A 27,748-nucleotide genomic window follows, 5' to 3' on the forward strand; every position below is an offset into this window, starting at 1 on the left:
AACCAGTCAAAAATCTGTGTTAAAGTTTGAGCCCCTCTCTGTTGTGTTGCAATGTGAACAACAGCCATGTGTTGGCTTCCTGTGAGCTGCATCAGGGCGGTGGTGAGTCAGGACGAAAAGAGCAACGATATTCAGGGTAAGGGCTGACATTTGGAATGCTGGCACTCAGAAAGAGGCTGCGGAATTCAAAAGAATTCAAAAGCAAAAATTGACAAACAGCTTGTGCCATGGTTTAATCGTGCTCAAAACTGCCTGAAACAAAGCGTTACAGATTTTGCCTTGCTTATCTCCACTGCAGTGGTTGTTCTTCTGAAGTGGGAGCTGCTCTCCCTGGGGAAAACGAGAATGTTTTTTCTTAACTGGGGATAAGGCTCTTCCCACGGCAATCAGCGGGAGGTTTCCATTGAATCCAGTGAGAACTCATCTGGGCCATACATGTGCTCAGTGACCAGAGAGCCTCCCAGCTCCAGCGGGACATGAGCTCACCTCTCCCCAAGACATCAAAGCTCCACCAGTTGGAGCTGCAGCTGTGCCTGGGGATCCAGTGTTGGGAGGCAGCCATGGAGCTTCCCACAGGCAGCAGGCAGAGCCTTCACTTACAGCAGTGCAGAAAGGAGCTGCAGCCTGTGGTACCGAAATGGCGCTCAATAGCCTCAAACCTGCACCTTTCCTGAGCTCTCCTTTTGCAGAAGTTTGGTCTCAGAACAGGCTGTCTTCCCTCTGGAGTGCCCTTGAAATACTGCCCAGGTCAAAGCACCGCTCAGCAGGGTCTGTCCAGGAGGGCCACCACTGGTCCCCATCATTGGGTCCCATTGCTGGGACTAATCCAATCACTCGTCTCAACCCAGGTTCCATTTCTGGTCCCATCACTCAGCACGCAGGGCATAGAACCCAGGTGCGTGGTGCTCAGAGCTCCGCGCCACCAGCTCGTTCCTCATCACCCGGGAAGACACAAGGATGCGCTTATCTCTATACGTTGCACATGTCTTATCCCCGTGTTAAGCTCCTGAAACACGCACAACTCAGGTGTGTTCGTAGCCTCCTCTCACAGCGAGCTGCCCAGAGGCGGCTCAGGTACAAAAGCCGCTTTGCCCGGCGAGCCCGCCCCGGCCCGGCTCCGTACCGACGCGCTTCCACCACCCCCTCCTGGTGGCGCCGAGCCGTGCCTCTCCCCGGGTACCGGCGAGGGGTTCCACCGCTGAATTTCCGCGCCGGGCCCTCTGGAGGTCAGTGTTCGCCCGCGCTGCAGCGGACCTGTTGCACCGCGCCCGGACCGGGCAGCGCCCGCCGCTCGCAGCCTCCGCGGCCCCCAGCGGTCCGGGCTCCCGACGAGCCCCGGCGGGCGCCGCCGGTGCCGGCGGGTGCGGGGCGCGGCGGCTCCCCCCCGCCCTGACGGCGCCCCCGGCCTCGCCGTGAGCCGCCCCCTCCCCTCCTCTCCTCTCCCTCCCCTTTCTTCTTTCCCCGCCCGGGGCGGTGCCGTGCCGTGCCGAGCCGCGGGGTGTAGCGCGGCGCAGCGGCCGCGGGCACGGCGGAGCCCCGCGGAAGATGGCGTACATCCAGGTGGGTGCGGAGCGGCGCCGCTGCGGGATGGCAGAGCGTCCCGCCGGGGTTCGGGGGCGATTCGGGGCGCTGCGCGGAGCCGGGCGGGCGGCGCTGCCCTGCGCGGTTTGGGCGCGGAACTTCGGGGTAACTTCTGTGGCGGGGGGCGGGCGAACGCGGGCCGTGCCCGCACGGGGACTTCTTGCCGCGGGTGAAACGCGACTGCTGAGCCCCGGGCAGCCCGGGATGGCGGTGACCTCAGCGGCCCCTCCGGCCTGGGCGCATCCTCAGCTGCGGGCGGCCCGAGCCGTCGGCGTGATGGATGGGAACCCCAGGCAGTGCGGGGCCGAATTCATTTTGGGTTATTTTAAAATCCCCAGCGCTTTTCTCTCCGGCTCTGCGGTTTCCAGCTGCTTGTTTTTCTAGCTCTGTAGGCTGCAGCCCAATTTTCAAATAAAAAAGAGCAGAACGCCTCTAGCTGGACGAGGCGTCCGGGAGCTCTACGGGAGCCCTCGCTCTCAGCGCCGTCCGTGTCCGCTCTCCCCCCTCCGTCCTCCGGGTTTCCCCCGCCCGGGGCTGCGGCGGGGGCTCTGTGTGAGCGCGGCTCCCGACGGGGCGGGCTGGGGGCCGCCATGCGCATTGCCCCGCGTGCCGGGATGTGCGGCGGGGCCGCTGCTGCCCCGCGCGGATTCAGCCGGTGCCGGCGGGGGCACATCGCTGTCCCCGGGGACGTGGTTTCGGCGCTGAGGCGCTGCAGAGTGGGGCAGAATGAGATTGCTGGGCATTGGGCGCAAGGCACAGGGATACCGGGGACAATAGGGGTGCCTGGCTGGGAGTCCTCACTGCCCGTTGCACCGTTCTGCAAACCTCTGCTCCTCCCAGCGCCCACTTCCACCTCTGTGAGCCAGGTGGATGCGCACAGCTGCTCCTGTTTGCTTTCCTTTCATGGGTTCCTGCTTTTATATCCTCTGTGGCACTGGTGACTTGTTTGCCTGTTCTGTAACACTCAGCCCTTGTTATTGCTGACCCCCCCCGGCAGAGCGTTCTGGGCAATAGCAGCATTGCTGTTGAGCGCTGTGCAGCCCTCGTGCTGCTCTGCTCCCTGGCACGTGGCAGTGCTCTCCCATAGCCCATGGCTGTGCCATTCGTGGCTGTGTGCCCCAAGCTGTCCCCATATCCCTGCAGCCACTCAGAAGTGCCATGTGCTGCATGTGCTGCAGCATTTGAGTGCATGGCACAAATTCAGTGCATTATTTTTAGAGCAATTTAAATATCCTCACAGCAGCTTTGCTGAACCGTTGTCACTTTGACTGCAACTTTGCATTAATCAGGAATGATAAAGCCCCATGAAACCTCTCAGGATCTCCTTAACCAGTTGGTCCGTGGGTATCCAATCACCATCTCGTCACATTGCACAGCAGCATTTTCAGCCTCTTAATTTCTGTTGTAAATGAGCCATGGTCTTCTCACCAAGTGCTGGTTCTGGAGAAGTTCAGATGGAGTAAAACACAGCTCATAGGAGTATTTTTGGAACAAAATTCCACTGCTAAATCATGGCTTCTTTGTAGAAGGTTGTCTTTGTCTGTGTTGTCCATGAACGTAAAGACATTTGTGCAGGTGGAAGGCAGGGAAGAGGCTTTTTGTTGTTTCTGTCTTACGGACCCCCTTTCAGAAGGACAGCTGGGACAATTGGGACACTCAATTAGTCATTAGCAGGGTAAGAAGAGCATTTCACCAGGCACCTGGAATGCTGCTAACCCTGTGGTTACAAATGAAGAAAGGTGTGTAGAGTGTTGCAAGGTGGGCTGTGTGACTTGAAGAGCGTCTTGCTGTCATTTCTCCCTTTGCTATATACTTTCTGCACCTTCAGGAAGGGCTGCAGTGCAAACGTCTGAACTGGGTGCATGCTGCAGGCTTGGGGCACTCAGCTCTGTGCTTTTAACCTCTGAGTCAGGAACAGGGAGAGGCTGAAAGAGATGTGGCTCTTGCTATGAATGCTGCTTTTGCCAGGTTGGTGTTGGAGCTCTGTTCATACGGGCAGATTCTGGACACACACCTTTCCCAACTCTAATGTTTGGATGTGATTTGCTGTCTGCTGCCATTGGAGACAGCCATAAGGAAAGCAAAGTGGCCACAGACGGTACCCATAGCAAGGGGCAAGGAGCAGGACTGTTGTGCTGTGGGGCGGGTTGGGATTTCACTCCTCAGCAAGCTGGCTGGGAGCAGCAGCCAGCACCTGGCCAGGGCATCTCTATGGGGAATTGGTTGTTTTGCAGAAATTTCAGCTCGTTCCAGGCCGGGGCATGTCGTGGCAGAAAATGTGAAGTTGTTTGAGCATGGCTAACCTGTTTTTGTCTCTTTCATTTTGTTCTCTTTTGCTTCATCCTGGATGTCTAAAAGGACAGTTGGAACCAATAAATGAGGTGAGTTAATCTGATGATTCACTCTCTGCTCTGTCTCCTCGCTCCATCCTGAGGGGATTGTCTCGTATTTTCTGACTCTTTACTGATGTCCTAGATATAAGTAACGCACCGCATTCTAGGCTGATGATTTTTTTTTCCCCAGTGTCCAGTGTTTGTTTGTGGAAAACCTGTTTTAGTGGAGCAAAACCAGATGTTCCCATGAGGCTTCCTCTGCAGACCTGTGTTCTAAGAGAAAATCCCTCAGTGTGGTGTGATAGCACCCTTGTACCAAGTGATTTGGTGGGATATCTGTGGAGAAATGCTCATGTGCTCTATGTCTTCAGCTTCTTATGGTCCTTCCAAGCTTACATACAGCTGTAGAGTGGTTTGATTCCTGCTCAGCTCTGGGGATGTGCTGTGCTCTCTCAGCTCTGTCTTGTGGCCATGGGACAATGATGTTCTCAGCAATGCTCCAGCAGGCTGCTTGCTGCAGGATGGGACGTGGCTCAGTTTGGGCTTTCTGGTGCAGGCATTCGTGCTCCCTGCAGTGGGCTGGGTGTGCACAAAGTTAATCATCCTAGCAGAGGGAGGCATGCAGACAGAACGCGTTCACTAATCCGTTTTAGTGGCAAATTCGTGCTGTAATGCCTTACGTGAATGGATCATGTGGGTATTACATGCTGACATATCTATGGGGATGAAAAGTGTTCATGTTGCTGTGTTAAGGTTTTCAAATTAAATAGACCTTGCAGAATTAAGTTGGAGCTTTCACTTACCTTCTGGTTTTCACTCTATTCTATTGTATGTTTGCTCATCAGCTTGCTGATGTGCATGAAAGAATAAGCGTGTTTCCACTCCAGCGTGTTGTTACGCAGTAGTGTTTTGTAAATCACCCTCTTGCCAACATACATAATGATACATTGCTACCAGAGGAGAAGTACCTGCAGTGAATGCTTATTTTCCTGCCTTGTTATGGCATCAGTGAAGTTGGGCTGGTAACTGTGCAGCACTTGTCTTTTTGGTATAGATGGAATAAACACAGTTCTTAATGTGCTGTTGCAGAAACACATGAGTACAGCTGAATGTTATTTCTCAATAGCTATTGATGGGTTGTAATCTTGTACTTTGGTTTCCAATGGCTTCAGGGTCTGCTCGCTAGAATCTCGGATCTCTTGCTGTGCCGGTGGACTTGTAGAAATTGTTGTCAGAAGTGTTTCGACTGTAGCTGTTGTCAAACAAATGAAGATGAAGTTGAAATCCTGGGACCTTTTCCTGCTCAGACTCCAGCCTGGCTGTAAGTTTAGCTGCACAATTTCACAGCACTAATGGAAGAGTAGGGCTGTTCAGCTGCGATGGGAGTATTGATATGAAAAGGTGAGAGGGGCTCAGGGTTTGGAGGATGCCATGCATGAAGGAAGGATCTCCCGGTGAGGGTGGGAAAGTAGATGGCTCAGTGGAAAGGAGAACTAGCAGCACTGTTAGCTCAGATAGTGTTGGGAGCCTTGGTAAAGCACCTTCTGGTAGATAGGTCAGAAATTACCTTGTAAGCTGGCATGGAAGCTAATTTGTTGGTTTAGCATTAAAGACTAAATTTCATTTTCTCTACAGACAGACCAGACCTTTGGAGCACTTTCCACTAAGCTGAAATGCTGATGAATTTGTTTTGGAAAAATTTCTTATCTTGGCATTAAGATTGTTATAATCCAGGAAGGTGAAAGGCGTACTTTGTACGTGTTCTGATGAGAAATCCATCCAAAGTTTCATTTAGCAGGCTTGAACTCCTGCATCATCTTAGTCCTTTTCAGGACTTCCTCTCGAATCAGCAAAGAACAAGAGTGACAGCAGCAGGTTTCACCCTTTGAAAATCTAGTACAAAGACAGGCAGTGATCTCTTCCCTTTTTTACTCTCTCTCTTCTGGGAACCAGAGAGGTGACTGCGGAGGCATTGCTGATGATGGCTGTGTTGGGCTGTCTTCTGTGCTCAAAGCCATGGCACAGGAGGTGCCCATTTGGCACATCCCATGATGCTGTGATGTTGGTGGCACTATGATGCTCAGCTAATGTTACCTACTGCTGCGAATACCTGCTGCTGTTCTGTTAGGTCCAAAAGGTCTGTGTGCTGTTGCTGCATGAAATTTGTGTTAAACCCATGTTTAAATCATGGGTTAAATCATTATCTATGTACTTTTTTGAATCGTGGTAGAATAGGATGGTAATTAATACCGAAGCAATAAAAGTGGAAATATTTGAGATGTGTTAGAGTGATTTTTGAATGCTGAACATCATGTTTAAGAGTCAGATATATGCCCAGAAGTTGGCTCACCTGCAATTAATGTGAAATGGAAACAAAATCAATGCTAAGTAGGAAAGCATTGCAGACAGGAGAACGCAGCGATGAGGTAGCAGTATTGGATGTAGAAAGATTGCTGCAGAAACAATTGTGCACCTGGGAGCAAGCAGGCAGCTTGCTGTGAGAGGGAACCTCAGAACTGCCATGCTGAGCAGAGGGCTGTGACGTGCAGCTGGTTGGCCCTGCAGCCAGGTATGGGCTGCTGCATCCTGCCTGGCTCTAGGGCACTGTGATGTGATGATCTTGTGGATGAGCTGGGCTCTGCCACAGGCTGAGAACACAGAAACCTTTCAGCTTGTAAAATGCTCTCTCTCCAGTCTGTATTGTTCTACCCCAATTCCACTCCATCTGAAAGCCTTGATGATTAATTTTGGTAATGTTGATAAACAGAAGATAACACATTCTCAGAGAAGAGCTGGGCATTTTTCCAACCACGTTGTGCTTCATGCTACTCTTCTCCCAATCACGTTGTGCTCAGTGATGCAGCCCAGTAGGGTCCCTAGGACCCCCAGCCTGGCTCACATTCAGGGCTGTGCCTTTGGTGCCACATCTTCACCATTCCTTCCAGCTTTGGGGCAGGTAGGGGCTGGTGGGAGAAGGTGAGTTCCCACAGGTGGCACCTGGGAGGGCAGGCAGAGCCATTAGGGAGGACTCTGTGGATGAGTAATTTGGCTTTGAGTGGCAGCATGAAGGTGTCTGGCCTTGGGATGACTGAAGCCACTCTCCATGCATTGTAGGGCTCTGCTGACTCCTGCTGCTTGGCAGGGATGGGCCCAACGTGGCACCAGGAGAGTGACCTTGTTGGGAGCTGGTCAGGGAGCCCCAAAAGGAGTGGAGTGAGGAGAACAAAGAGCAGAGGTGAGAAAGACATTGAGTGAGAGGATTCCTTTACGGAATTACCTATTGAAAGGTAGGAAACAATGTTGAGTTAGGGTTAGGTCTAGGGTTGGAAATAGGTCTTGGAGTAATGTGTTTAATGGGTATGTTTTTACATACTCAGCTCAGAGATCTCTGTATGCTAATTAATACCATCCTTATTTCTCTTTTTGAAGAGAAAGCTTTTAGATTCAGTGGAAACCCCTCACATGGAAGATGAATGTGACAACGCCATATTCTGCATTTAGATACATGCATTAAGTTTGGGAACAAATCAATTTATTGTATTCCCTGCTCACAGCCTGAAAGCGTTTTAAAAATAAACCCAAATTTTCAGCTGAGGTCTTTCAATGCTGCCATTTCTTCGTGCACCCAGGAAGCAAATGCCATGCGGTTTGCTCCTTCCCTATATCCCCACCCAGTCCCCAGAGAAAAATTGATGCTATGGTCTTCATTTGCCCACTAGCAAACAACAGGATGATCTGTCTCAGTGATCTGTCCTTTGTGTTTTGCATGCAGGTTTTCACTTTGGTAGCTGTGAGACACCTGATGTCCTGGAAATTCAGTAGAGGTCTTTAAGGCTGCAAGTTTAAGTACTTCTTGAGAGGCTGTTGATTTTCCTCACTTTCTGAATTTTCACAGTAGCCTCCAGTAGCAACTTGGAAAAAAAAGCCATACTGAACTGAACCTAATTGCATTGACCTGAATGCGTGGTAGCTGCTGCTGCTTATCTTACGATGAGTGATTGCATCCCAGTCTGTGCAGCGGTGGGCTGGGAATAAGGCTGTGTGCTGGCACTGCCTGTTGTGGAATATTCTTCATAAAAACCCAGAGATAAATGGTGCATGTTTTGTGAGATTAAATTGAAATCAGAACGAGATTCCTCTTCCTAAAGGCTCTGATTAAGCAGAAACAGAGCTGCTTCAGCCAGAGCCAAAGTTTATTTGAGGAAAAATTATTGTAGCTCAGTAGCAATTTCCTTACTAAAGGTCATCTGTATGTTATTAACTCACTATTATGTTTACCCATTGTAGAGCATCCTTAATGCCTCTCTTCCTGATTCCCTTTTCACTCTGCTTTCTTGTTTTGTGCATTTGCTTCTCAGACGTGAACACATCCAAATGCTACGTATGATCATGCAGATCTGCACTTAGGCATGAAAAAACTGTGCTTCTACTGTGTCACACTGCAGGCTTTGGACTGGCTCTAATGGGCTGCAGAGCTGTGCAAGTACTGTGTGCCCTCTTTAACACAGGTTTTGGTTTTGATTTATTTACTTTTGGATTTCCTTCTTTGTTTGTTTATTTTCAGTGCGGATGAGTTGTGTGAGTTGTATGACTGGATTAGTGAGGCTTGCATGTACTGTAAATCCTGCTGTGAATTTTGTGGATTTAGATAAGAAATTCTAGTTTAAATCTCTTTTATATTCAGGGGGCCTTTTCTATTTTGTAAAATTGTATTTCCCCAAACATTTGTTTCTCTAGCTCAGTCACTGATTACTAGAGCAAATGATTCAATGTATTCCATTGGTACCCAGCCTGGCCATGGCCATGGGATGAGTGAATCGGGAGCTGGGCTGGAGCAGCATTCCCTTTGCTTTGCTCATTCTGTGCTGGTGCTTTCCTTGTGACCTGCTGAGATTTCCTGAGCTCTCCGTCTCCTGGATTCACTTAGCGTGGTGCCCTAAGTGTCCCGTGCCACTGCTTCGTTCGTTTCCATCAGCAGACTTCTACCCGTGGCTCAGCTCTCAGGGTGCAGTTGAGGCTGTACCCTCTGCGTGGTTCTCACTCTCCTTCCAGCCAGAGCTGAGAGATCCCAGCAGTGGTGCGTGCCTCGCAGCTGTGAGAAGTTGAGACTTTTAACCTTAGAGAGGAAAACTAAGGTGAAGTGGGAACTGTATGAGGATTTTGTTATGATCCCAGTCTCCTACTGAATCCTCTTGAGGTGCTTCAGCTCTCAGTGGCACTGTTACCGGGTTCTGCTGTCCACTCCCTGCCCCCACCAAGACCCCGTGGGCAATACCATTTCTGTCTTTTGAAGGTCACCTCTGCTTTATAGGAGTGGATAAAAAGCAGCCAGTTCTTTTAAAAGGCATATCAATAGATTTATTGAGTTTTGAAACCTCAGCATTGTGTCTGCAAAGTAATATTTTACTGAGAGAGGTGTTTGGTGGGACTGGGATGTCTGAGCATGATGGTCTCCCATGCTGGCTCCTTCCTACTGGTGGCCACTTCCAGAGAGCACCAATGGATTTACAGCAGTAAGCTCGTGTTGTGAGGTGTTTTTGTTTGTTTTCTTTTTTTTTTATTTGCTCAAAAACGAATATACTACTGCTGATTGAGGTCCAAGTCACGTGCCTTTGTGGCCTGTGTTATGCTCTGATGCTGATACACTCCTTCTTGAAAGGCAGGCAGAAAGATAATCTCCTTTTTACATAGGCATGAAGTCAGTTGCTCAGCCTTCTGCTTGCCAAGTAGATGTGAAGGAGACACCCTGCAGCATCCTGGGATGTGCACGCAAGATTAGAATATCCAAATACATTTTTGTTCTGTATGTAGTCCTTCTACTGTGTTGAATCACCCAAAGGTCTCTCATTATAACAGGATAAGCAGCCAAAATGAGGACAAAAACGGAGACTCTGATAATACAATCAGTGACCTGCCTCCCACTCATCAGGATGTTTCCCCTGACAGAAGGCGGTCGTCTTCAGATACATCACGGTCCACTTACAGCCTCACCAGGCGGATTTCAAGTAAGGTCGTCCTTCCAACATTAATGTAATTCTTGTGGGGGAAAAAGTCAGAGTGTATTGCCTGCTCTTTCATCTCTTAGACAGGTAATCAAGTCCGAGCTGAAGGTACATTGATTAAAATCTTATCCCGTTCTGCAGGAACATGGTGGAAGAGGCCAGCCTTGTTCTTCTTGCTAACGCACGTGTCTGGTGAAAATGGATGGGGGGGAAGCGTAGCTGAGATTGCTCTGCAGCATAACAAAGGGTGCTATTAATTTTTTTACAGGGTAGTGGTGGAAGGTCCCACGTTACACAGGTACAGAATAGCCAAACGTAAAGAACCACGAGATGCCTTGGGTCTCTAATAGGTTGAGTTTCTAACAATCATATTTATGCACTTTTCTTTTTTAGGTTTAGAGATGAGGAGGCCAAGTTCTCCATTAATTGACATTAAACCTATTGAGTTTGGAATAATAGGAGCCAAGAAAGAAATAGTTCAGCCAACTATCCTGCGGAAAACCTATAGTCCAGATGACTATTTTAGAAAATTTGAACCAAGACTGTACTCTCTTGACTCGAATAGTGATGATATGGACTCCTTGACAGACGAGGAAATCTTATCCAAGTACCAGCTGGGCATGCTGCACTTCAGCACTCAGTACGACCTGCTGCACAATTACCTGATAGTGCGAGTCATTGAGGCTAAGGATCTGCCTCCCCCCATTTCGTACGACGGCTCAAGGCAAGATATGGCTCACTCCAACCCCTATGTGAAGATCTGCCTGCTTCCAGACCAGAAGAACTCCAAACAGACTGGAGTTAAGCGCAAAACTCAGAACCCAGTGTTTGAAGAGAGGTACACATTTGAAATCCCATTTTTAGAAGCCCAGAGAAGAACTCTGCTTTTAACTGTAGTGGATTTTGACAAATTCTCACGCCACTGTGTCATTGGCAAAGTGTCAATGCCCTTGAGTGATGTAGACCTTGTGAAAGGCGGACACTGGTGGAAATCCCTTGTTCCTAGTTCTCAGGTAACAGAATTGATCGCATTATTACCACAGTTTTTCCTGCTGTGTTTGTTTGTTGGTTTTGGTTATGGTTTTTTTTTCTATCTGTGTTTCCTCCTTTCTTTGTTAGCATTTAATACTATTTTTTATTAGTTGATGTTATCTTGTTAATACAGCATCTGCTGGGTTGAGATGAAGTTGAGCCTCTAGCTGGCCTCGTAGCTGTTTTGCTGTGGGGTAGAGAAGCTGCCTTCTTTCATAGTCAAGGGAGGTGGAATGACAAAAGATTTATGTCAACTCCAATGAGAGCAAATCAAAACTGCTTTGGAAATCTGCACTTTGTGGAAGATCTTTCTTGTCACTGCAGTGACCTGCCTCTGTTCCCAGACACTGCAGTGACACTGTCTCTTCTGGGTCACTCCTGTGGTTGTTCACATGACTGTGCTTTGGAGAACCACTGGCACCAGTTCAGTAATGATCTGATGCAAAGAAAGCATATAGAAGACAAAATCCATCCCAGAGCAACAAATAGCAAGGTAATTTTATTTCTGTCATGTCCCTGAAGGAAATTAAACTTGCCACAGATGATATCTGATGTGAATGGCATGTTGCATGCACGCAGCTTTGGGCCAGCAGTGTGGCCTGAATGGGATGGCAGAAGGATGCAGAGGGGGTCCTGTGCCAAGAGGGCTCCCAATAGCACTGCTTCCTCTGCACTGGGAAAGGAGCTCCTCAGGGGGAAGGGCTGAGCTTTGCCACCAGGGCCTGCAGCGTGCTGCCAGGTCTGCTTCTGGCAGTGCCACCTGCAGCAGCCTTGCACAAAGCGCAGCCAGAGCTGGGCATGGGTGGCATTGTAGCAGTCTGTGCTAAAGACTGGAGTGTCACCGGAGGCTGATATAATGTGATTGCCTCTACCTGATTGTCACCACCTGTGAGATTACAGTTTCTAAGTCTTGCTGTCTTTGCTGAATCAAAAAGCCTGTGTGAACTCAGAAGGTTCGTGGTTCTTTTGATTTATGTCCACAAAAGCATAGCTGGAAGTGCTGCACAAGATGAGCAACAGATTGCTGACCTCATCTGTGATGTTTGGGTCTGAGAGTGTGATGTGGAGTGGGATCTTGTCCTCAGGTGCTTGTGGAAAGGAAACCCAGCCATGCAGCGTGCGGTGACTGTGCTGCTCTGGGCTCCAGTGACTGCAGGAGCTTTGTGCTTCATCTCACAGCAGAGGACCTTATGACTTATGGCTGCATTTGCTGGAGCACAAGCAGTAGTGTTACAGGACTAGCCAGAATGTTTCTCATGCAAAAAGGAAAGTTCTGAAAAGGTGAGCAGAAGTGAACTCTGCAGGCTCCTGCTGCCTGTGTGGGGGTCTGCTTTGCTTGGTAACAACCTGATGGGGAAGGAGGGGGCAACTGGATTGCAGATGTTCATCTTCCCTATGAACAAGCACAGAGATCCCTGGGGTCCCCTCTCTGCCATTTTTTTCCAAATGTGTATTCACAAATGCGTATTACTTTTTTTCTTTTTGGTTTTGGTGGCTCATAATGGGCTCAACATTGAAGTACCTGAGGACAGAGGTCTCTTTGCATCCCACTTATTCTCCTGTGATTCATACCACGCAGCCTTGCTTTTTTAAATTTTTTTCCCCTCTGCTTTTGCACAATAAACATTTTCCTGTATTCTGTGTCTATTAGGAATGTGGTTGCAGTGCTTTGAACACAGCCATGCTTGGACAAGGCCATCTCAGCCTCTGTGTCAGGGGCCAGCCATCCTCCAGCTATAAGGATAAACGCATCTATCAGAGGGTTAAAATAAATACTGGAAGCAGTAAAACAATACAGCTTGTTACTTTGAAGAATTGCATCTTAATATTTTCCAACAGCGGTAGTATTTGTCCTAGAAGTTTGTATTGTTAAATTGCCAGTTGAGAGATTCTGCCTTTTGGCATAACAGGTTTGACATGCTGATAGATATTTTTTAATACTTCTCACTTCTTTGCTTGGTTAGCTGTGCAGCAGCCTTCATCTGTTTTTTGTTGGGTTGAAGATGAGTCTGCCAAGTGCATTTTGTGTAGTGAAATCACTGTAGACTGGGACAGAAGCACCCAGTGACACCAGTAGTGGTGTTGGTCAGACACATGTCCTGGGATCTGGAGAAGCTGAAACAGATTCTCATAAAGCCAGCAGTGGGAGATAAAGATAAGATAGGTGTACACTGGGATATGTAAAGATGGGAGATAGAAAACGTGAGGGTGTGGGTTTTTCTTTTTTTTACTGGCATTCATAGGGGAAAACGTGATGAGCATGAGAGATGGAGGGAAGTGAATCCAGGTGGCTGTGGAGAATGTTTTCTTTCTACCAGTGGGGTGGAATGTCTGTTTTGCTGCCTGGAAACCATTGCCAGGGTATGTGCAGAGGAGGGCAGGTGCTTCTGGGCAGGGATGGCGTGTGGTCCTCAGCAGCAGAACGTCGCTGTCACCTCCTCGTGGAGCTGCTTGTTAACTGAGAGCCTGGAAACTTGCCTCAGGTACAACTGCTCAGATGAACCAGACTGTGTGGCATTGTGTGCTTGTTATGTGGGCTGAAATGGAGTTGTTGCATCTGGATGGGTATAGTTGGTGTCATCAGATAAACTGCATGTGTGTGAGCAGTGTGCTGTCCTCTCAAGAAAACAGGCACTGAGATCATTAATGCTAAGCATTGGGTATAAGACCATGCCTGTGCGTAAGCATATTTTCGTTTTGGATCGTGTGCTAAGCATTTGGTGGGACTGAATCCAAAGGGGAGGCACAGGGGAGCTGCCATCCCATATGTGATCAGGGCCAGCAAATAAGCAGGCCTGACTCCTTGTAGGAAATGCCAGTGCAGGTGCTGCCAAATTCTCTATCCTCGGTAGATCTGGATGGCTTTTTCTTCTAGGTTAGCTGCTCACAGAGAAGCTTTTGAGTCCAGTCTGATGGGAATGCTGCGCTCCTTAAATATCCTCTTAAATGTGTGTGGCTTCACTTAATTACCATGAATGAAGTTGGCAGCCCTTGCTGTGGCTGTGCTCAGATTCACACATTTTCCTGTTAAGATTAATTCTGAAACACATGTTAAGGACCCCAACTTTTATTGACATATGATTCATTTCTCTTTTGGCAGATTTGAGTAGGCAGGAATAAATGTTTTAGACCAGCAGTAATGAGAGCTTGGAGACCGTTCTGCAAAAGAAAAAAACTTGCGTGGTTGTAGTTGGCAGAAAATAACATTAAAAAAATCCTCCTCCTCCCCAGTGTGGCCATTTATGTAATAGCGATAAGTGTTGGACTTGCCTTTTTAACTTCATACTATGAGAGCACTAGAGTGACGGGCTTTTGCAGAGCTGTCATCTTTGTCCGTGCTTCACAAATAGCTCTCCTGTGGCAGGGCTCTACAGTGTTTGACTCCCACCTCAGAGACAAGCCTACAGCAAGCATCACACTGTTGTTCTTACCATGCCTTGGTTGGGAAGGAGAAGTGAGGAAGGGATCTGAAATACAAGAAATGAGTCACTTCTGAGCATTTCCTTCACCTTGCCTTGAATCCTGGGTGGCCTTAGCATTCTGCTGGAAGCCTCCAGGTGAACATGCTCTAAGTTTGCTCTTGGCACTGCCATTCCTGGGTTAGCTGTTGCACTTCTGAGAAGGTACGGTCTTTGGGGTACCTGTTACGTTTGACACTGGGCAGTGCAGGGCATTACCCGGCAACGTGCTGGCACGCATCTCTCTCGCAGGCATGGGACAGATGAAAAAGTGTCTGGCAACTTTGCTCAGAGAGCCTTGACACAGCAGCTGGTTCAACCTTGTGCATATCAGCGTGGAACTGAGTTCATGTTGGTGGTACGGCGTTGCAGGAATTAAAATGGAAGTGAGTTATTGTCAAGGTTTATTCCCTATTTTTCAGGCATAGCTGTCTAATTAAAAGAGGTGGTGCAGAATCAGTGCTGATGAATGAAATATATGTATTTCAGTTCCTGAAATATGTGTATATATAAATATATTATTATATATAATATATATTTCTGATCCTTAGTAGCTCAGCCTTCCATGAATGATTGTTGTGTGTCACAGGATGCTGTAGAGAGCCTGTTAGAGCAAACTGTTCTAAGCCATCCGTTTCCTAATGTGCCTGGAGGTATCATCACAGATAACCTGGAGGAAGAAAATCAATCTAAAACTTCATTAGCAGTGTTGCATAGATGTCTGTGCTGATGTAATGTGCTCTGGTTCCCATCGGGAACTGGGGAGAGTTTTTAGCTGCAGTTTTGCTGGTGTCGTAGCAATACAATATGAGCAGCCAGGGTGGGCTGTCAGTAAGGAATCGCCCTAATCAAAGAAGATGTGCAAATGACATTATTTATAAACCTCTTCTTCTCTTGGGATAGCCTTGTTGTGTTTCAGAGCGGACAGAAAAAACAAAGCTGTCCTTTGTCTGTTTGGTTCAACTCAAGTGATAAGGGCAGAAGGTTCTGGATGAGAGGCCAGCCCAGGGCTGGCAGTGTGATAGCAGCCGAGAGGAGCAGCCAGGAGTGAAATGCAAATTCAGCTTCAGGAGAGTCTCAGACATCCCAGGCTCGATGTCACTTAGGCACCTAATCAAACAGGAAATTGCTTTCCCAGGTCATCTGGGATCTTGCACAAATCAGCGCATAGTCAGCATGCTAATGGGAGCTCAACCGAGGCCTTGGAGAGGTGCTGCCTGAGGGGCAGCTCTGAACATTGTGTTCTGTGAAGAGCACATCCAAGGCAAAACCAAAACAGACAGCATTTCATGTTTCTGATGGACAGGCAGGAAAGGGAAGATTCAGATGCGCTTCCTCTCCCTGCCGTGTACCTTGTGCTGATGACAGCTCTTATGCTGTTAAGCTCCTGTTCCTCTTTGCTCAGCCAGTGTGTGAGTGTGAGATTTGGGAAGGCTTCAGTAAGCAACAGAACAAAAGCTGTGCTTCTGTGCCTTGAGTCCTCTCAGGAAAACATGCTTTGACATTGCTCTTACTGATAGAGATGTCTATAAACAGCATGATGGCCAGCAGAACGAAAGTCCAAAGAGGTATACTGTGTGCCCAGGGTTTTTTGGAGCACCCAGGTAGTTCTTTTCCTATTGGTTAATGATGGCTGCAAATGACGAGCCAAGAGCAAGAAAAAACTACTAAGTGTGGTGTGATGGTGTCCGGCCAGCCTGCTGGAGAAGAACCTGGTGGCTGCTCCCAGCTGTGGATGCTGGCTGACCACCTGGTGCCCCTTGGCCACAGTGCAGGGATTGAGACACATTTCCTAGATTCTCACAGTTGAACTAGAAATAATACATTTATAGGACCAGAGGCAGTTCACTGCTCATGTTAAGTGCTTTTAAAGGTCTGAGTCATTCATACCGTAGGCTATTTGGGGAGCTGGGTTTCCTTGTGAAAGCACCTTTTGTTACTGCTGGAAGCACTCCTGTTGTTCTGCCTTGCTGTGGGGCCACTTTGTTTGTTGGGCACAGCCACTCTGCGTCGTCCTTTGCAGGCTGCATTGTACCTCACCTCCCTTAAGGTAATTAGTAAAAAGTCTGGACACACTTGGAAGGCAGTGAGAGCTAGAAAGGCTCCGCTGGGATTTGGGAAAGTAAGCCTGATCTGAGACTCCCTAACACTGGTTGTAGTCTTCGGAGTCCAGTGGATCACACAAAGTTTACAACATTTTGTGTCTCTCCCATGTAGTCAGAAGGGTTCTCTGAGAGCTGCCAGTATCTCTGTTATGTTGGTTGCTGCTGAAAATCAGGGAAGTAGTTTTCCCTTTCCCTGTTAAGGCTCAGCACTGTCTGGCAGCAACATGCTCGTATTACATGGGCTCCTGGCACAGCTCAGTGAGATCAGCTGTGCCTCCAGCGGGCAGATCCAGATGGAGTTACCTCAAATTTTGGATGTCCAGCACTCCTAGCTTGAGGTGATCTATGGAGAGTCTTACCTTCCTGTCCGGTGTCAGCCCGCCTCCATCTGCACCAGGAATCTGATATTTACAGCCTAAACTGTTGGGCTGTGTCATTCCAGCTGGTAATAGCATCGTTAATTAGCTTCTTAATTTGTGCTGTCTGAATGTACCTGAATTTCTAGGAATTAAAGTCTGCATGGAACCCAGCACAGCGGTGAATGCAAGTGGAAAACAAGGCTGGATGCATTAAAAATGTTCGTGTGTTATTTTAAAAAAAAAAAAAAAGAAAAAAGCTGAGGGATAGTGCAGGTGGATCATGTTTGCCTAGCGTGGGTTGTATAATGCTTCCTTACTGTGCTGGTGATAGATTTTACAGGCCAGGTGTGAACACTGAGATTAGCTCTTGTGATTTGCCAGGCAGGAGGGACACTGGGTGATGGCGGTGGGGTGGCTGTCTGCTGTCTGAGGGCTCCTGGCAAGGTCTGAACTGTGCTTGGGGTGGCCGTTCCCAGTGATACATTTGTCTGAGTGATTTTGGGGAAATATAAAAAATGATACAAGTAGGCATTTGAATCACATTGAGCATGATGTTGCACAAAGGATCTAGGACAGCAGTCCTAGGCTATGAAAATTTATGTGAGTATGGCTTGGTCTTGCAAGAGTTCTGAGCATGATGTACGTATTAAGGGAATGGCTTGCTGATGGAAATAATTGAAAATATCATATATTGAAGAGCGCTGTCATGTGGGGCTGCACAAAGGCTGATGGAGGGGACATGCCATCCAGGAAAAGCAAAAATATTGCAGCAACAGCAGGAAATACATGTTGTTAATATGAGCCTCTGATCTCATCGTGACCTGCATAACGTGACCTGAGAGATGCTGTGAAGAAGGGAGTAAGGGATAAGAAGTCAGGTGCTTTTTCTGGTGTGGGAGGGAGGAAAGGTGCCAGCAGGATGGGCCAGCTTGGGGCTGACACTGCTGATGTGGCCCTGGGGTAGCCAGGGGTGCAGGGAATTGATGTGGTGGGATCAGGTAGACTCTTGTTGTATTTTCCATATAAAGGAAAAAAAAAAATGGCATCAGAGGCACAGGCCTCCCTCAGCCTGCCATCTGCTCCTGCATGCCGAGCACATCCTGCTGCCTTCGCCAGGAGCAGCCAGCAGGAGCAGAGGAGACAGAACGCCTGCGGGAGAACTTTTAACATGATTACGTGACGTCAGACGCAGCACTGGGCTCGGCCGTGAGGAGCTGGAGGGGCAGCCCCATGCACACCGGGTCTGGGCAGAGCTGTGGTGTGCTCGCTTTGGTCACTCTGCCTGGGATGGGCAGCTCCCATGCTGACCTGTCTGCTGGTGAAACTGGGCCAGCTCTGGCTGTGTATTGCAGCTTTTTCTCTGTATTGTCTACCCAGTCGCTTAGTCTCCGATTTCTTTAATCTTTGGGGTATCATTAAAGATATTTAAGCCTTTTGTTATGATAGCAATGCCAAAGCAGCTCCCTTTTCTTCTGGGAATGGGCAGTGTTGGTCAAATCTTGGCTTGGTTTGGACCTTCCCTGCACCATGAAATGCAGAGCTGGCTTTGGGCTTCTGCAGGGAAGTGTGAGGGGCTGGTGGCCAGCCCTGGTGTGGGCTCTGCAGCTTCAGCCTTGCTTCACTGAACATTGTTTGCATCTGAGAGTAATGGTGGCTCTGAGCCAGGTCAGGCTAAGGGGAAGAGGTTATTCTGTGCTGTCATGTCTGAGGAGCAGTAATGTCAGTTCTCCAGCTCTTTTTATTAGTAGTATTACAGTTTCTAAGCATCATTAAGTAAAGTGAAAGGAAGGTAAATAATGGCTGAACAGTGACGTTTCTGTCATACATCCTGACAAAAAGCAAGGGGTGGGCTAAGCCCTTTTGGGATGGGCAGAGCTGGGTACCAGAAGACAGCTCTGGATCCTCCCATAAGACCCAGGGACATGCTGACCATCTGCTCCTGAGTTGTGCCTGAAGTTCCCAGGGGGCTGCTGGTGGTCGCTGGGGCCGGAGAGGGGAGAGGACATCTCAGATGGAGTCCATGTTGTGTGTGTTAATCAGGAGGTGAGGCTGATGAGATGAGAACAGCATGGAATCGCTCAGAATGAAGAGAGGGGGAGAAACTACTGACCTTGTATTCCTTCCTCCTTATAGGTCCTCTTTGCAACGACTGCTGAAAAGCTGCTGAACGATCAGAGGTTAAAGAACAGATCTTCATCTGGGGATAGTATTCTTTCTTGTTTCTGCTCAGCACGAGGTACCACCAGATGGTTCTTGGTTGCAGCTTAGAGTGTGACTAAAATTTGTTTTTCAGGCACTTAGGCAAATGGGATTTATTTAATTTCTCTTCCTGCTCTTTCCTTCCCCTCCAAGCTATGTTCTGAATTTCCACATTCCCTTTTCCCTATAGAATGAAGTTGAGCTGGGAGAGCTGCTGTTGTCATTAAACTACCTGCCCAGCGCAGGAAGACTGAATGTGGACATCATTAGAGCAAAACAGCTTCTTCAGACAGACATGAGCCAAGGTTCAGGTAAAGGGCAGGGTATTTCTCACATTACTCATGCACAGCTTTTATATCCTTCTAAAGCAGACCGCCAGCAAGGCTGCAATTTGTGCAGGATCTAGGGGGATTTGGATGTTCAGTTCCTTTTAATACAAGGCACTGGATACTCATTTTATATATGTAGTCAACAGTAACCAAAGTGGCCAGAACACTTACTCTGAGCTAAAACTGAGGGTATGAATGCCTTTGTGACACTGAAGTTCAAAATCTCTGAACCAGAGTGAGGTGAGAAGCCAGAAGTCCCAGTTACCTCCACGTTCCATTTTGTAAGACAGCCTGTTTAAGGTTGTTAAGATACTGAGCACTGTGTGAATGATAATACTGCAGTGATTTTATTTAGGGTAACTAGCTGCTCTGTGGACAACGTTAGGTTTTCACAGTGTCCATGCCTTGCTCCCTGCTGCTTCTGAGCATGCAGACTGGTAGCCACGTGCTGCACCAGGCCATGCTCCCTGCCCCAGCATTGCTGCTGTCAGAATGCTGGCATTTTTTAGAAAGAGCAGAGCATCTGGCCTGAGTCAAGGCTGTCATTAATTGTCTTGGTGTGGTTTCAGTGGGAGCGTTACTAAGGCAGCTGCCCGGCTCCTGCCTCCCTGCTGTGCGGTGCTGCAGGCCTCAGTCCTTCCCCAGCGCTGTTCTCCAGCATGACCCAGCCCCGTGTCGCTGTGCCCAGCTGTGCTGAACCTTCCTGAACCAGGACGTTGTCACTACTCCAGTAACGTACAGCCTGAGTTTATTATGTTTTTGTCAGATCCCTTTGTGAAAATTCAGCTTGTTCATGGATTGAAGTTAACAAAAACCAAGAAAACCTCCTGCATGCGGGGGACGATAGATCCCTTCTACAATGAGTCCTTCAGCTTCAAGGTTCCCCAGGAAGAACTGGAAAATGCCAGCTTGGTGTTCACAGGTAAATGTGCTGCTGTTATTGGTGTGGCGTGGCCTTACTCTCCTCTGAGGTGAGCAAAACAGCATTTGCAGGCATGCAGCGAGCCCATGCAGGGCAGTGCTGGTCCTGGTAGCTGCTCCGGAAGGGGTGGCTATTGCTGGAGTTCTGGGGTAGCTCAGTAAGCATGCTGTGCTCTTCAGAGCCCTCCACAGCTTGAGTCTGGAGCTGCTGGGGATGCACCTTGCCTGTTCTGTGCTTAATTTGTGCCACTGGAAATGGTTTTGTGCATTAATTACGCTCTTGGTGATAAAGCCAAAAATCAGAAGAATAAGAGATGAGCATTGAATGATCCTAAACCCAGCCATTGGCAAAGATAACTTTTGTTACCTGACGTAGTTTGCCTGTCAGATGATGCAGTCAAGGCGTGTAGCACTGACATCACCTCTTCCCTGCAGCACAGCTCCACTGGAGGAGTGCTGGGGCTGAGTGGTGGCTTTGGGGACATACGCTGCACCCACAGCCACTCTTGAGTTCCTGTGCCTCTAATTTTATTTTTTGGCAGATTTCTGCCCATTAGTCATCACCTTTCCAAAGAACAGAAATGGATCTGTATCTGGAAGAAAATATGTTGACTTACTTTATTCCTTACATGGCAGAAGCAGGTGTCACAGCCTGTACCAGGAGCCTAATTCCCACCCATTACCTTGTTTCCAAAAGTGATGCTGATCAGTAATTTAAATCATGCCCTTCATGTTCAAATATTTCCTCAGCCAAAAGCCTGTAATTAATCACATCTTTGCATGCACGTTGTCCTGAATGCACCTTTCATGTGCAATGATGAGTGTGTGCTTCTGTCAGGTGTTCACATGACAGATATGAAATACTCTTCCTTGTTTTCATCTTATAGGAGAATAAGTGGTTGCAGGATCAGCACTGTGTGACAGGGAGGGTGAGGGGGTGTTCTGCTCCTCTCTGAAGCTGAGGAAGTTGGCATTGCAAAGTGGCTATTGGATTATTTTTATTTTTATTTTTTTCTCTGTGTGTGTGTTCAAATGGATGTATTTTAAAGTAAGTGAGTTGGAAGTTAGTTGTGTGATTCATAATCATACATAATGCAGTCAGGTTTCAGTGGTGTGTCTTTTACTTGGCACTTGGCTGGTAATGCTTTCCTTGGAAGTTGCAATAAGTAATCCTGAAGTGTCCATTTTTGCTCTAGGCTTTTGTTTGCTTTGCTTTTGCTGTTGTGGTGGTTCTTTTTGTTATTTGTTTTCTGGAGCTGATTTTTAATTTTATCTTTTTTTTTCCATGGCTCTAGTTCTTTAGGTCAGTTAATTAAATTTGCTGTTGAGTCGAAGTCCAATTGAAAAGGAAGATAATCGTGCTTGAAGGGTGGTTGATGCTGCTCTAAGTGGGTAGAGAGCTGCCAGTCACTGAAGCCAGAAAATGAGTATATCTTCAATAATTTAAAGGAGCCCTTTTTGTGGCTTCATATTTTGGACCCAGTGTACAGCTGTCTTTACATTGGCTTGGCTTCATTTGAAGGTGGTGGAGCCGTGCCAGTCCCTATCAGCTCCTGCCTCCCTCTGTGTAGCTACACTGCAGAGTGATGTGCTATCAGACAAAGTACAGTTATTATTTTTTCCATGGTGTTTTTTTTGTCTTGAACAGACTATCTGGCTTTCAGTGCACTTAATAGAGATTTGTGCCTGTTTCTCCTGTGACTTTCCCAATGACAGCCCTGCAACCTGGCAGCTCTGTAGGCTTTCCTCTGCACTGTGTTCTTCGTGAAGCTGCAGAGAACCACCCTTGGACTGACCCCACATTAGGGCATAGCTGTGCTGGGGATGGGAAGCCTGTGTGTGCAGATGGGGAGTGTGGGGCCAGCTCAGCATAAGCAAAGATTTGGGGTATTTGGGACCATTCCTTAGACTTTTCTTCTTCCTTAGAATCAGAATGATTAAGGTTGGAAAAGACTGCTAAGATCATCTAACCGTCAACCATCCCCAGCATGCCCACTAAACCTTGTGACTCCTTGGGCATGTTGGGACTGAATTCTGGAGGTTATTGGTGTTCACAACCCAAAGTGCTTCTCTTTCCTTCCATATTGGTGCAGGGCACGTGTGCCTTCTTCTCAGGTGCCTTCTGGGGATGTTGCTGCCTCAGGGTCCCCACGTGGTGCCCAAAAGAAGGTGAGATGAGCTGGGGGGAGGCTGTCTCCACCAGAGCACCATCTGTACACAGCTCCTCACCAGAAGAGGCTAAAACCAGGAAAATGATCAAACGATGTAACAAGCTCAATTAGTGATGCAACAGCTTGTAGAGATGTTTAATTGTAATTTACTTCATCCAGCACCTTGTCTTGGTAATGAGACCTATGCAAATCTCCTTGGGTGTGGGCAGCTTGAGAGCTGGCCCTAGCAGGCAAATATGGAAGGACAGCAGGTTCTCCTGAGCACACATACCTCTGAGCAAAGGCATTCATTATTCTTTGTCCTGTGGATAGTGGTATTCAGCTGCTGCCTCCAAGCAATAGCCTGAGGTCACCCCTGGGCACACTGCTGAGAAGGTTTGTGCAACAGCAGCTCTGTGCTCAGGCTGGCTGAGTGCTGGCCTGCAAGTGTGTGCTCTTCCCTGGGAGGTTTGGGACTCAACCCCAAGTCCCAGCCTAACCTTCAGAAAGCAAGAGGCACGATGACACCTGACATCCAAGCACTGTGGTGTTTTGTTAATGATTATAGCGTTGTTAATAACAATCGGGTAATGCTGTTTGCGGTGCAGTAAAGCCCAGATGGTCCAATAAAAGCCACTGGAGCTCTGGAGCGAATCGCATCTTGGTGACTCTCTGTCTTCTGATCACTTACAGCTTGCAGGCACTTTCTCTTCTGCACCATCTGTAGGATTTTCTTCACGTTTCGATGTGGTCATGTAGGACCATGTTGGTTTTGTTTTAGTTTATTTTTTTAGCTCCTAGGGAAGCATAGTTAAATGGTGGGATGTTGAACACCTTCAGCTGTGCTTTCAAGGGCTGCCATGCTCCACGGGGCTGAGACAACACCGTGAGTGTTCCCTGCAGCAAGCACTGCTACGGTTCATGTCTTCAGCCCCAACATTGTGCTGACGCTTTATCCTGCAGCTCTAATTAACTTCCAGTTAATAGGAAGTGCTTGATTAAAATAACAGATTGCTGTTCGATAGCAGTATACCTCATTCCTCGTTACCTTGTTTTCTCTTTCCCTCAGCCCTTGGGGAAATGTAAGAACCGTTTAACGAAGTTTGGATTTTCTGAGGAAGAAAAATCCTTGTAGGGATGTGTTGATAATGGTGTTGTTTTGGTGCTCAGTTTGCTTTGATTGAAATGCTTTATTTTTTGAAGAAGTACTGCTTGCAGGAGTTGTTTTGGGTTTGATATTAGAAAAAATTCCTTCTCAGAGGGATGAAGTATTGCAGTATGGCTGCATGGGGGGTGGTGGAGTCAACATCCCTGGAGGTGTTCAGGGAACATGGAGATGTGGCATTGAGGGATGTCAGTGGCATGGTGGGGGTGGGTTGATGGTTGGACTTGATGATCTTTGTGGTCTTTTTCCAGCCTTAATGATGTATTAACTTCTTACTGATCTCAAACCTGCATTTACCCAAAGCATCTTGATATAAAGTTATCTGGGATTCACTCTGGGTCAGCGGTGGTCAGGCTGGTGGTGCAGACGTTGGACATGAGGGGATGCTTTTGCTAAAAGCGAAAGTTTTTTAAGAGTCCCAAGAATGGCATGCAGACACATCAAGGATTTTCAATTTTTTTTTTTAATTAATAGGCTGGTTTCCAAATGTTCAGATAATTGGAACAGGTTGAACTTAGATAATAGATTTGTCCTCAGGCTACTCCAGAAATACGTGTGAATTTTGATTTGCCTGGCTGTATACTGGAATCTGAAGGTCATGCTTTCATCATCTTCAGGTGCCCATTTGCAAGGGGTGAAAAACACAATCTGTTTGGGGTCATTACATGTCTGATTTCTGACTTGCTGCTTCAGATGTTCATGTCTTGTTTCTCCTATTGCTTTGATTTCTCACAAAAATTCAGGAATTTTGTCTTTTGCACACATCTATGGGAAAAAAAAAGTTCTCTCCTCTAACATGAGGCAAGTGAAACTTCTTTTTTTTTGCCTCCCCCATGCTGACATACAGGAAAAAGAGGTGGTTTCTGTTTTTTTTCAATGCTATGCTGGGCCATGTAATATCTCTTAGGTAAATAGATAGGCAATTTGCTGCTAGAAGATTGTTTCTGTTAGATCTGTGCTTCTGAAGCAATGTGATATCTATGTTTCATATATCAGGAATATAGAGATATTGCAGGTCAGAAGAGGAATCCAATCTGTGCTTAAACCTGTGTAATCCTATCTTAGTTGAAGGAAGAAAAGCAAAAAACATTGATGTCAGCAGAGGATTTTCTCAGGATTTAGACCTGTTTAATTTAGATCAGAAATTGGCCTTTGTTTCTGGTGTTGCAAAATACTTTATGCATTTATGCAGTGTGCACCATATGGTCCATGCCTGGCTTTAAGGATAACAGAGCAGTGCTGCTGCTCTTCTCTGCATGGTGTGACCCAGCAGGTCATCAGGAACACCTCTGCTCCTGGGGCAAAGGGACCCCAAACCAGCCCTGGAAATGGAAGATTGGCTATAAAAATAGTCACCTGGGGCCTTCCCATGGGCAGAGGTCCTGCGCTGGGCTGTGAACTGCTTTCAGGCTTTGGCACGAGGCTGTGGGCAAGCTGCTGCACGAGAAGGTGCTGGTTCCCTCTGCTGAGACACCGGGGGATCCAAACCCCCTCCAGCCTGCCTGCGCTGCGGGATTCAGGCTGCCTGGAGGAGATGCTCAGGGCTACTTTTGCCTTTTTGCACCAGGCTGGCCACTTTAATGAGAAAGACAGGATTAATAACAATGAGAGCACCAGGATGTTTGTGCTTCTGCACCAATCTGTTGCTTGCAAGTGAGGCAAAATGAAGACTCTTCATTCTGCCTGACTTTGTTAATAAGAAGTCGGTGGCTTCAGTCTCTGCATCACTGCAGGCATGGCAGAAAATTATTGTTTCTGGAGTTCTCTGGAATTTTTTAGCAATTGTCTTCTAAAGAAAAGAGCAGTCGCTCTTGGAGCTGACCTGCAGCACTTGCTGATGTTGCAGCCCATTAATTTAAACAGTGTCACGCCTCTCTCGACCTCGCTCTTTTTATCTTGTTTTGCTCATGCAATGGTGAAAGAAATTACTGCAGCAGCTCACTGGGCTGTAATCTTTCTGTATATCAAATGAGGAACAATCTGTGTGGCGCTGGCTGCTGTGGGTGTGAAACTACCTGGGGATGAGATGCCCATGCTGGGGGCATGGGATGTGGAGCTGCCTCCCTGCTGCTGGGTTTGGCCACTCTTGGGGTTCAGATTCCTTCTGCAGCTGGGTGCTGTGGGCAGCCTGATGGAGGAGGTGCAGGGAAGTGAGTTTTCCATGCAAATCAGAGCCTGCGGAGATTAAATTGATAAGTGCAAATCTACTGTGTTTCTTCCCTTGCTTTTCTGTTTCTGCTGAATATTACTGGCCACACTTAAGGAGCAAAGGGCAAAATTTAGTCCACCCCATGGCCTTCACAGTGAGCATGGTTAGTCTGCCTGCTAACAACACCCACTCTGCACTAAGTAGCTCTTCAATATTGATGTCAAGCAGTTCAGAAGTAGTTTCATACCCATTTAACTGGCAGAATAGACCTTTTAGATGATGGAGACAGCATGGAAAAGGCTGGACACTGATTTTCTATCTGTACTGGGCTGGGGAAAGAAATGCAGCTTGCTTGCTGCACTGCGTTGTGTGCCCAATGTGCTGCACTGAAATACAGGAGTGCCTGGGAGCTCACTGAGTTCTGGGACTGGAGAGGGTGGACCCATGGGAGTTAAAGGCTTGGTGCTAATTGAGTTAGTGTTCCTTCTCAGGAGATAAAGATCTTGCCAGACTTATTTTCCCAGTAAGGTGCTGCCACCCAGTTGCCCACCTGCAGTTTTGGTTAAGTCTTTGCTATTTTTCCTTTTCCTTGCAGTCTGGTTGCAGCCTGAGGATACCACTGTGCAGTGTGCCTGCAGGAGCAGCATGCTGGCTGCCTAAGGCTTGCAGAGTTTGCAGATTGCAGCGTAACAGTGACTGACAGCACATGTGCTTCCATGGATGCAATCATGGTTGGGACGTAGGGTTAGAAGAGCTTGGTGTTCCAAAGCTCTTGCAGTAAGAACATATATGTGTATTTTTTCAGAGTCTAGCCCAGTGTGCTGATGTGACACATCAAGCTTTTACAGGCTGTGGCAATAGCAATTAAAAAAACATAATGGATAATATATTTGTAATGACTTTCTAGCCTGAGAGTTGCTACAGGTACCCAGTGTTCCAGATCAGTGACTGAAGCACCTCCAGCAGTAGGGGCTGGCTGTAGCTGGGTGTCAGGGGTGCAGGTGATCCACCAAAGCAATGCTCAATTATTTAAGGCCTTTTAAAATACACAGTATGTGAAAAAATTGAATTAAACCCTAAAAATCTGGGGGCAGTTAGGTTATGGCTGATGCTGCACTGTAAGCAAGCTGATGGCATGCTGATATAAACTGAGTGAAGGTGTTCTGCTTGATACCTAGCCCAAAGGAGATGGTATTTCTCTTTTTTTTTTAGAGCAGAGGCTGTGGGGCTGCAGGGCCTGGTGCCTGCAGGAGGCAGCAGAGCTTTGGGAAATCTCGGGCACATCTGGCATGGGGCATTCAGGAGCTGAAGGTGTGTGTGGTCCTGACTGAGCAAGGCACTTCCTTAAGGAAGCTTAAGGAATTGGCTAAAGAAAATGGTGTAAATTAGCTTTTGGGCTGAATCTGTGCTGGGCTGACGCCATACAAGCAGGCTCCTGGGTCAGTTAGGATCAATGTGATGATAAGAGGATAGCACAAAAATGCTTTATTTGCATTGCATCGCTTTGTCCTCAAGTATTCAACCCTTTCAACAGACACGAGTGAACTCAATTTTCTTTTATATTTCAGCATTTCTACTAAAAAGAGGTGGTTTTTTTTTTTTATTTTTTGTTTTTTTTTTTTTCTTTAAGCCTTTCAGCTTATAAATGCAGCTCTCAGTAAAGACCATCTGCAAAAGGAATTGGTTTGACCTCTGCTTCCCTAATTGCTTTTTGCTCCAAGTTGGCCTGGAAATAAATGTTGCTATTGTGTAAATTGCTGCAATGGTGGAAAGAGAGCCGATGAGATCAGGTGCATAAGTTCTGTCAGGAAAATCACTTTCTTAACAGGAAAGCAGCGCCTGCTGCCTGTAACCAGAGCGGGTCAGATCAACAGACCCACCTGATAATTACCTATTTTCTGCTTCTGAGCTGCCCACAGTGCAGGTTGGAGGGTGTTTAATCTGAGATCTCTTCCGAGCTCCCTC

General features: G+C 47.6%; 1 protein-coding gene across 4 annotated transcripts in view; it reads left to right on the forward strand.

Annotated features, from left to right (window-relative positions):
• Positions 1-1,137: 1,137 nt before the first annotated feature.
• The window catches only part of SYT17 (synaptotagmin 17), a 30,190-nt gene continuing 3,579 nt past the window's right edge, over positions 1,138-27,748 (forward strand). The window contains exons 1-7 of one of the 4 annotated variants that reach the window (XM_052680139.1): positions 1,452-1,560; positions 3,945-3,962; positions 5,087-5,235; positions 9,771-9,919; positions 10,310-10,929; positions 19,260-19,380; positions 20,165-20,320. In XM_052680139.1, coding sequence (XP_052536099.1) covers positions 1,546-1,560; positions 3,945-3,962; positions 5,087-5,235; positions 9,771-9,919; positions 10,310-10,929; positions 19,260-19,380; positions 20,165-20,320 — 1,228 coding nt within the window. In that variant the 5' untranslated portion in view covers positions 1,452-1,545. Of the gene's footprint in view, positions 1,227-1,451; positions 1,561-3,944; positions 3,963-5,086; positions 5,316-9,770; positions 9,920-10,309; positions 10,930-19,259; positions 19,381-20,164; positions 20,321-27,748 lie in introns of those variants that run through there. The other 3 variants (XM_052680142.1, XM_052680141.1, XM_052680140.1) reach the window with 3 other exon arrangements.

This window comes from Tympanuchus pallidicinctus, unplaced genomic scaffold (assembly GCF_026119805.1).
Source record: "Tympanuchus pallidicinctus isolate F22 unplaced genomic scaffold, pur_lepc_1.0 scaffold18, whole genome shotgun sequence".
Lineage (NCBI taxonomy): Eukaryota > Metazoa > Chordata > Aves > Galliformes > Phasianidae > Tympanuchus > Tympanuchus pallidicinctus.